This window comes from Cydia pomonella, chromosome 9 (assembly GCF_033807575.1).
Source record: "Cydia pomonella isolate Wapato2018A chromosome 9, ilCydPomo1, whole genome shotgun sequence".
NCBI classification, from domain to species: domain Eukaryota; kingdom Metazoa; phylum Arthropoda; class Insecta; order Lepidoptera; family Tortricidae; genus Cydia; species Cydia pomonella.
The window spans coordinates 17,795,910-17,807,213 of NC_084711.1; the positions used below are offsets into that span (position 1 = coordinate 17,795,910).

At 35.2% G+C, this 11,304-nt stretch overlaps 1 protein-coding gene across 1 annotated transcript in view; it reads right to left on the reverse strand.

The window, feature by feature from the left end:
• The window catches only part of LOC133521568 (mitogen-activated protein kinase ERK-A), an 83,155-nt gene extending 72,225 nt beyond the window's left edge, over positions 1-10,930 (reverse strand). The window contains exon 1 of the mRNA XM_061856601.1: positions 10,517-10,930. Coding sequence (XP_061712585.1) covers positions 10,517-10,641 — 125 coding nt within the window. The 5' untranslated portion in view covers positions 10,642-10,930. The remainder of the gene's footprint in view (positions 1-10,516) is intronic.
• Positions 10,931-11,304: the final 374 nt, after the last annotated feature.

Genomic DNA, 11,304 nt, shown 5'->3' on the forward strand with positions numbered 1-11,304 from the left:
ATGTATGGGGTTAGCTTATAGGTGAGGCTATTTCGATGCTACGGAGAGGGGTAATAGCATTCTTTCTTTGAATGTTGCGTAGTTGGGATGTCAAGGGTTTTAAATTTCCAGCACAACACGCAGTAGTAGGTATTGACGGTTCGATACTACTTACCTTCAGAGTTAACAATCTTCTTCAGTAATTTTAAAAGCGTGGCCTCGTCTTTTTCCTTTTTATTGCAATTATATTTGCTGGGAGTTTTATCATAGCGTTGGTATTGGGCTGTTTTCTTAGTTTTTGTACAAATAAATAGTAAAAAGCCAAATGTGCTTTAAAACAATTACACATAAATCGATCAAAAGTATGACAACGTTTGTAAGTATATTATTGATATTTTGTCCTTTTATTTTATTTCAAGACTACATGAAACTGTTAAAACTTCTGTGTGCTACCGAATATTACGTTTAGTGGTTAATGTAAACCAATCTAATTTGGTTCTACACACGCTGTCACAATAGCAAATACGGAGGGTCTTTGATATATGTGGCATGGTACTAAAGTCTTAGTTTAATCGTCAATTCCGGTCCTCTAAGCCGACCGCAGTACCGCAGCGATACGAAGTACGAACTAGATTTACGAGGACTGCCATTGCCGATAATTCCCATTGACGTTTGACGTATACCAACTGATCAGGCAGTTTGAATTTAATTCAACTGGGAATCAACTTATATTGAATATGAAGCCCAGAATTTATGTCATCTCTCATTTATTACTTTATTAGTTTCATTGTATATTCAGTTTTGCTTGTAGATTACTAACGAATTTGTTTTCGAATTGTTCTATTGATTAGTCTTATGAAATTATATATGTTCAGTTCAAATTCACTTTAACCGCTCTTTTAAGTGTAGATTTTATAAATACATTTTTATAGCTTGATAATTTGACACTGACAACGAGCAACTTACACGAATTATCAAAGCTTATTATCAAAAGAATCAAAATTCAAAAAAAAAAAAAAAAACAGCCTATATACGTCCCGCTGCTGGGCACGGGCCTCCTCTTATGCGCGAGAGGGCTCGGGCTTTAGTCCCCACGCTAGCCCAATGCGGATTGGGGACTTCACATACACCTTTGAATTTCTTCGCAGATGTATGCAGGTTTCCTCACGATGTTTTTCTTCACCGAAAAGCTGGTGGTAAATATCAAATGATATTTCGTACATAACTTCCGAAAAACTCATTGGTATTACGAGCCAGGATTTGAACCCGCAACCTCCGGATTGAAAGTCGGATGTCATATCCACTCGGCCACCACCGCTTCAATCTGAATCTTTAAAAAAAAACAATAGCTAAACCCATAAGCCTCATGACCATAAGATACCTATCACTTGGTAGTCTTCTTAAGTAAAAAAATGGATTTTCACCCACTACTGTCGTTGAGACGAAAAATCTAATAAGTACAAATTGGACTTGCGATGCGATCTGACTGTCGCAGCCCCTTGTTAAGCGGTTGACATGTCGTGTTTAATGAAAATACGTCAACGTCGGTTATCGAAAACGAAATGTGCGTAGGTACTTTAAAAGTACCTAATGTATAAAAACTTATTGGAGATTTTAGCTTTCTGCGAGTGTGTGATGACTGAAATTCTAAACCTGGTCTACCATTACGAGTACCTTGCAAATTTCTTGGGAATGTTTACAGCCGTCTCAGATTAATTTACCAATGTACACACTTATTATAATTATGAATATTTAAGTTAGCAGCAGAGAGAGATGAGTATAAATGAAAAATTTATAAGCCCCCTACGCATTGAGCTAAAAAATCAATTTTATACCAAAAATACTGAGAAGAGCTGATACTCTTCAAACTGCTACGTCGATTCATATCAAACATAGCTAAAAATCACCGCAAGGAACCCCGCTTTCACGAAAAAAGACATACACAGTATTCATTGGCAGTTTCCATGAAACGCTGTTTTTGTGTTGGTTAACACTCTTAATTTAATTTCTCGGCCAACAGCGTATTAAAACAGCTTTTAATTGGTAATCGAAGAAGCAAGAAACTTTCGGATAGCAATATAAGAAGTTTCTGCATTAGGTTTTGATGTGGTCTGATGTCGATCTCTCTTCAAACTTTAAAACAAACTTGCAAATAGACTTATCAAACGCTTTCATACAAAGGGCAATTTAAAGTTCGATCCCACAATTGCTACCAATTTGAATTAGCACTAACTAGTTTTGGACATCTTATTCAATGCTCAAGAGAGTTTTGGTTTCGAACAAATTGGTGTCCTAAAGGCGGTTCAATGGTTATGAATTCTTTGACATGTATTATTTGCATATTGATAGGGCTATAAGGGTTTAGTAAGAATCTCAATTAGATGCCGCAGGGACAGAAAGGATCTCGAGTGGCGATGTATATGACTATTTAGAGTGGGATGATTTAACAAAGGACGATCTGTTCAATATTATTGTTTAAATCTCTATAGTCAATAGAAAAAGGTGGAAAATTAAAAAAAAAATGCAGGCGCAAAGTTGACTTCCCATAGAAAATTTGAATTTCGCGCCTTTTTCTACTGACAAAATGGGTGTGTCTGAGTATAGATATTTTTTAGTTTAAACTAACTTACTAATTACACTAATTTAGTTAAAACTCACACATGTGCATAACGATACAACGAATCGCTCGCAAAACAAATAATGGCCTATGAAAAAAACATTCAAATCGACATGCTAAATCGTAACCAGTCGCGCCAACTCTTCAGTGACAACTTTTCGACTCAATTATGGAGTAAAAAACAAGTCGAACACTACATAAACCTTAAAATATGAATCAAGTTTTAATTGTGAAAACAGAAAAGTACACAATTTTAAAGGGTCTAGCAAGCTAAGCTAAGAAGATTGGCCCCCGCAAGGGATTTGGTTGTAATTTGAGGTGCAGTAGTGGCAGGTCCTAAGAACACTGTATGCGTAATATCAGCCTTCGATCTTCTTTTGTTTCAGACTTATCCACGAAAATGTCAAAAAATCAAGGTAACTTTTAAACTGTTATTGCAGCTAAACCAAGCAAGCGAGAGCAACCAAATAAATTCAGAATTAAGGAGCATAAAATGGGGTTCATAATGAATATTTTTACAGACATTCATTTCCTTGAACTTGGATGAAAAAAATAATGTTATTTTTTTCTGCTCCATTTTTTTGCCACTTCTCGCGGAGACACAACTATCAAAAAAATTACTTGATAAGCCAGAATTGTTAACTACGTGTCTATTTAAAAACATTTTGAAAAATCATGGTGCGTCATGTCAAAAAAAAACAATTACGAAGATATGTTTACTATATCATATTATATCAATAGAGTAGTACCTACTACCTAGTGGCAAAAATGTGTCTGTGGTATAACTTCCTCTTTCGTTCATTATGAAATAATTAATTGACACATTTTCTAGCTATTATTTAATTTTTTTTAAAATTTATGCAAATAAGAAACGAAGTGGGTACATAAAAGTATTGGATGTAAAGTCATTGACAAAAACATTTTTTATTACCATTCCATATTAACAAATAACTCGGTACAGCAAACAGAACAATACAATTAAGAAATAGCTAGAAAATGTGTAGTTGTAAATGTATGACATATGTACGTCATTGATCAATGACAATTAATTATTTCATAATGAACGAAAGAGGATGTCATACTACAGACTCATTTGCCACTAGGTAGTAGGTACTAGGTACTACTCTATTGATATAATATGATGTAGTAAACTTATGTTCGTAATTGTTTTTTTTTTTTTAATATGACGCACCATGATTTTTCGAAATGTTTTTAAATGGATACGTAGTTAACAAATGTGGCTTATCACGTAATTTTTTTGATACTTGTGTCTCCGCGAAAAGTGGCAAAAAAATGGAGCAGAAAAAAATTACATTATTTTTTTCATCCAAGTTCAAGGAAATGAATGTCTGTAAAAATATGCATTATGAACCCCATTTTATGCTCCTTAATTCTGAATTTATTTGGTTGCTCTCGCTTGCTTGGTTTAGCTGCAATAACAGTTTAAAAATTACCTTGATTTTTTGACATTTTCGTGGATAAGTCTGAAACAAAAGAAGATCGAAGGCTGATATTACGCATACAGTGTTCTTAGGACCTGCCACTACTGCACCTCAAATTACAACCAAATCCCTTGCGGGGGCCAATCTTCTTAGCTTAGCTTGCTAGACCCTTTTCCATGGAAACTAAACCAGACATTACTCTTAAGTAGGCTTCTTTAGTATGCAATACAATCGGAACCATTTGTATCGTTGATGTCAGCAGCATTGTTGCAGTAATTGTGCATTTGCATTTTACATTTCAATGCTGGAAAATGTCTAGCAAAAATAATTCTTGTCAAATTGCTGGAAAACCATTGAAGCGGAACATTCCATTTCGATTCACTTCTTGCGTTGGATATTTTTACAATTTATTTATAGCTGTAGCGGATAAACTAGGTATCAACCAATCAACTAGAATAACTATAGAAATCCGACAGAGCTCAAAAGGACGCCACGTGTATTGTACCGTCGTCACCAAATATATCGGAGCGGCCGAAGTGCTCAAATATATCTGAACACGGCTTGTCAAGGCGTTAGAGTGTTCAGATATTTTTGAGCACCACGGCCGCTCCTTCCGCTTTCCGCTTTTTTTTTTGTTCACTGTGCGCTTGAACTGCCCCATGACAAAACACTGGGTAGAAATCATCACTGGCCAAACAAAGTGATGATTTCTACCTAGTGCCGTTAATAATTAATTAATTTAATTTATTTTTGTAATCATTTATTATGTTTGTAGCTGCTAAATTTGTTATTTAATCTATTTTTAGTATTTATTGTTATGTGTCTTATGGGTGCCTGATATACCTGAAATAAATTATTTTATTATTATATTTGATGGCGACTGTACCGCGAACTGCGCGCAGCTTGTCAACGTTAAATATTGTAATGGCGGGCAAGCTATTTGATATAGGTATAGGATCTTATTTTAGCCAATCAAAACTTTTTGTGACCAATCTCAACTTTTTGTGACCAATCTCAACTTTTTTTAATAGCGGGAAATTATGTATAGAGACCGTGCGTGTTGGAGGGTCTTGCCATCTCGTGACATGAATCGAAAACGAAAACAATTAACGCCTTTAAGCAGGTGCTGCCCCCTACATTGCGCTCGCTATACTGCGCATAGTACGGTCTCTCATCTAGTGGCTGAAATCTAAAAATAAAAAGTTAAAAACCACGACTTTATGCTTCGCGCCAATGCATCGGGTTTCGTCTATATTCCGTCGTTGGTATTGGTATCAATCAACGTATAAGAGTGTCAAAACAGCTTACGCGATCTCCAATTTAAACGCTGGGTTGTTATGTGCGGAAATCGCAGCGTTAGACGCATACAATCAACAGAATGCGTTTGCCGCATCTGTGTCCCAAAAACATTATCTTTTGCGGCAAACGCGTCCGTTAAACGCCGCGGAAAGCGCATTGTAACTTTCCCTACGTTAAAACTACACAGGGCAACTTTGTTCCATGCGTACAACGCTGCGTCTATAACGCGATAACCGTTAGCGTTGAACTGACGACACAAAAAAGGATACTCCTTACACATACTATGAAAGTAAATTACTTTTTATGTGCGTTTGACTCATTGCGTCTCACGCTTCGGTTGCCGCAACGCCGCGTAAAACAATATTGGATTATCTGATTGATGATGTTGCGTCGAACGCATCGCGTATAACAACCGCGCGCTTTAGACATGGAAACCAGCCGTTAATGATTATATATATATATACAAATTGTTAAATTTATGCCCTATATGCGCGTGAAGTTGACTAACCCGAACCATAGGCCCGTAAATGGCATATTATCGTTGTTCATCATTAGGATCTGGGGGCCTACCGCGAAAACTGAAATTTACAAATTGCGGGGATCTTTCTCTTTTACTCTCACTAAGACGTAATTAGAGTGACAGAGAAAAATGCCCGCAATTGACGAACTTCGATTTTCGCGGTTATAGCCCTGACCCTAATATCCATCTTTTTAAACAATTTACGCAAAGAGTTAAGTGTGTGTATATACCGGAAAGAATCCAGACATAACAGGGAAAAGTTGTTTTTTTAAGTAGGTGAGCCAATGCATTTTATTGTCCTATATTATCAAACTAAAACAAGCGCGCGTGTATTATTTATCAAACGATTTATTAATAAGCTCGTTTTAGTTATTAATAATCTAACAAGTGGATAAAAATCGCTCACATGACGTAATATGTTACAACTTTTTTTCTTTCGTGACAAAAAAAGGACATGGATAGACCCCCCGCTATCAATGTCTCTTAGACGCCGTGGATCAGTCACCGTCAGATATATCGGAACGGCCAATATCTGAACAAAGCATCAAGACATTGTGTATGTTCAGATATTTTTGAGCACATTAGCCGCTCCGATATATCTGATGGCGACTGAACGTGCATAGTCTGTTCTTTTGGGAACGGGTTTAATTAATTAAATAGTAATTCGATTGGTCTGTGTCGAAGGACGAGTTTTTCCCTGCAGCGGCCACTTAAAGCTTTAGAGAATAAATCGGTGGTTTCAGCTAGAGCACAATGCAATCTAGGAGAATAGTTTTAGCTTGGCTTTGCGTTTGTAAATGTCGTAGTATTCATTTACGTTTTGTTTTATATTAAACACACTCGTGCATTTATTTATTTAATCGTACACACTAGCCTTATTGAGTTTACTGTGGGACTTAGTCAATTTGTGTAATAATGTCCTATAATATTTATTTATTGTTTATTTAATCGTGTATTTGATCTAGCGTAGCATGTGTTTTTATGTCTTTTATGGGGGCTCTATTGTTTCCCATAATGAAATCATAATGTATTGTTTGTCCGCATTTTCGTTAGTCATAATTTGTTTTTTCTCAGGATTTCCATAAAATAAACCTAACCTATCTATAGGATAACCTAACGAAAATCCTGAGAAGTTAACGGCTTCAGAATTATGACTAATGATAATCTGACAATCATTACATTATGACGTTCAATAATTATGTCAAACAAAGGGATCCGCTTTTATTGGATATAAGTATTAAGGGTTTTTTCTAATCATAGAAAAAATTATAGCTATAAGTTAAAAGAACCATTCACGCCATTCTGTATCGCTCCGTATTAAACGGTTCTTAGGAGGATTGGTTTTTACAGTATTATTAATGTCACTTCCATACAACATACAAGAGCGAAGCTTTACAAAAATAAATACAAAAATTCTTTATTTCATAATAATATACATTTTTGTGATGCAGGGGATGGAGCCGCCCGGTAAGCAAAACAATGCTTGTGTTGGGAGGCACCGCTCTTCCCTAGATTTACAACTAGTACATATATATATATATATAGTATATTATATATAACTACAAGTATGGGTAATTATACAGATTTACTAGTTAAACCTATTGCTTAAACATGCAATAACAATCAGATACACTGCACTGTACAATCAGATACAGCTTTAAAGTTTTAGGTTTCCTCTTATACGGCGCGATACCTATAATCATCGAAATCAGTATATATGCAATGACAACTTAATAACACTTCTAACATCGGCAGTTGCACTGGCGTCGGGCTTGTCTTAAGCAACAATCAAAACTCGTTTTAATTTTATTAATGCACATTTAGATTCACGCCGCGCCCACGCGCAGTGTTTTCGATTTCAACGCTGGACCCTTTAAATCCACACTGTTTGGCTTGCTTAAAAATAGGTTGACAATTTTTATAAATTCCATATAGTTGGTAATTTTAACAATACTTTGCGTTTATGCATCAAATATAACGGAGAATATTTTGTTTCAGTTATAAGTAGTTTTAATTTTTAATGACATTACAAAAGATGTGTAGTGTAAGTGAGAAAATTATTCCTAAAAATGTTTTATCAACATATTTTCTAGGCCTGTATTAAAAGTGAGACATTCTCAATAGACTGTGTTGATATTTTATTTGACAATTAAACCGTCCCTCTGCCTGCACGACCACATATAAGATAATTACTTGAATTTTGACAACCCTTAATAGCCGAAAGGGATAATTCCATACATTAGAAAGGGACAGCATGATTCGTCCCTAAATGGCGGTCAAACTTCAGTTTTGTTGGAAGTGTCATTTCTGGACGGCAGTACTATTGTTGATTCTGTGATTCCGCCCGAAGTTTAAAACGTTGAAGTTTAAAAATAGGTTCTGATTTTTAAAAAGCATGTCTTGAAAATTATATGCTGTATTCATGTTGTATGCAAATAATAATTTTGCTACTTTTTATATAACTGCAATATTGCACTCTATTACCTTTTAAGCAACCTGTCTAATTGGATTTTAACAATGTTTTACGATAACGGGACACATTACGATCCCGGGATTGATAGTAAATAGTACTACCTACGTGGGGATCGCAATTTACTCTATTTGTCTCTGGGTCTTTTAGGGAATCCTAATGCCGCGAACCGGATTATGTAGGTATTCATTATAGCTATAAAAAGGTTTATAAAAAAAACAGCGGCACATTATATATTCAGCGTGCTAAAATAAATTTGCATTTTTAATGATTTGTCTCATACGTGTAGGCTAATGTCTAATGTGAAAGACAGAGACTTTTTTTGCAACTGCTTTAAAAGTTTTGATAGTGTTTCAACACGCGCGCTGACCGCTTTAGCTTAAGTATATATGTCGTTTGTTACCAATTCTAAAATCGTTACAAATTCACATTGTCCTGGTGCGTTACCAATTACCACAACAATCGGCCGATAGATATACGTTCGATGGATCGATCGACGTCTAATTGACTCGGCGACGATAAAAATTAATCGATCGATGATCTTCTGCCACCAATCAATACAACAATGGCAATGGTACCTTTTCGCAATACCGAATTACCGAGTCCGAGAGTCCGACGCAAACAAACTTCAACATTTCAAGTTTTGCGAAATATATAAATGAATAGTTAGCTACGTCTAGTTGGCTATTGTTAAACATGTGATATCAAAAATAAATCAATAATACTAAAACAAAACGTAATTGTTATCCGGATTTCCCCACTGACGAATGTTTCCTCATACAGCTTAGCTACATTTGCACTTCAACAACAAAAGCATGACACATACTCTATAGATAAACATGTTTCTTTGAAATCAATTGTTAAGACAATCTGATTAAATTTGCAGTGTGAAAAATGAGTATCATTCTGCATTATCAAGTTTTAGTGATAAGATAATTACATTTTCCGAGCAAATGGTATGGATTAACTTAGTCCTCGCATTTGTATAAAATCCTATATTTGAAATTACCTTTCTAATTAATGTTTGACTTTTGCCTGCATAAGATTTTGTCATAATCTTTAACATCTTCACTGTATTTGTATATCATACATTGTCAGCCAAAACTCACAAATTGCAAAAAAATATACAAAAATCAACCTTGTTTTCGTTCAACAATTCACTATGGCTCTGATCTTGTGGTAGTCATTACTGAGTTTTGCTTGTCACCTGACAAAATGTTATCCATAATTTAGCCCAGGGTTCACCAATAAGTTTTTTCAGGGGTCCAGTTCCAGATCTTGAAATAAAATGACCACGGTCTGTTTGTACTTAAGTCTATTAAATAAGGAAAAAAATAATATCCGGATTGTACCGCATTCTGCCATTTGGTGCCCCTTTTTTTTAGCCTAACAAAAAGTTAATTCAGGCAATTTTCAATGTTACATTAACTTGTCTAAAGCAAGGCAAATTAATTATGTCTAGCTAAATTTGCAACCAATTCTAGCTAATTCGGTACCAGGAGACTTTCCTAGTGTGAATAGATAAACCGCTAGTCATTATCAGTAAATTATACTTTTTAAGAAGTAGGTGCCTATTGTATGAGAAATTTTGAATATACTTACAAACCAAAAATATTATTTAAATGAAAAGTAGGATTATTCTAACGAACCTATTAAGTCCTAATAATAATGAAACAGAACATTTGATGCATATTTTTGTATATCATGTAGTATTTGTTTTTAGGCCAGGTGCGTTAACCAGTCTCTTGGTTTGATGATGGCAATGGTACAGATAAGTTTAAATGAAATGTTCAATGTTTTTAAAATGATATAATAACAGTAACTTTGAAACAGCAAATGTATATTGTATACAACCAACAAGTGTACAGATAAGGCAGCCGAGGCACATGAGGAAAAACAAGGTACTTACCTTTTATAACTAGTTACTCAAACTTCATCACATATATGAAGAACAAATTGTGGTATAACTAGCATGCTACCTTGCCTAATTCAGGCCTGCATCATGTTGTTTTATCACAATGATGTCATTTCTGAATGAGATAATACACCAAATGTTTTAACATTTTTTATGGAATGTTCAGAATATTCTGTTCTACATTTTTGCCAATGTAATTGCCTCTAAAAAGATTACATTTTATGCAGATTATGGTCAGTTATAACCAAACAATGCAGTTATAGTGGATACTTACACAACCATCCCGTAGGCGCCTTCGCCGATGTACTGCAAGTTCACGTAGCGGGGCCCCACTTCGAAGACCTGGCCCCGCACGATCTCCGCGTTGGGGTTGGTGCTCGTTGCTCCTCCTTCAGCCATCACGATGCACTTTCAGTAAGCGGGAACACAAACTGTTTACTTTAAAGTACCTCACACGCTCTCTTCTTCCAACTTCAGCATCCGTAAATGAGGCCACAGACTGATCGAGTCTCGGCGTTTTAATTTACATCAAACACCTAATAATTAACCAAAACAAACCGTATCCGACCTACATTATCCACTACCCGACCAAACCGTACACTTGTCACAGTCACTCGCTTATCATTCTCGTATGCAAGACTTCATGGACACTCCCGCACGTACCGTTACCGTTCCTCAAATGAATACACACATAACAGCATCTCTTTCACACTTGTGCTAATTGTAATTTATCGTTTCCTTTTATTCCCGAGTGATGTGCAACTCTGCGCGTGCCTTAGATACCGGTTTTTCTTTATTATACAAATAAATATGAAATAATTCAATTTTACGTTAAATTTGTGAATGTAAATGGAATTATACAAATTATTTATATCCTAAAATAAAAATATTAAAATATTAATTCCAAAAAAAAACAAAAAAAATTATAGTTGCCAGCATAAAAAAATGTTTCTGACTGACAGTTTAAGCACGTTTTTCGTAATGGTTAAACATATTCGATTTTTCTCCAAAATTCTTTTTTTTTTAACAATTATGGCCCAACATTCATAAATCGTTGAACAA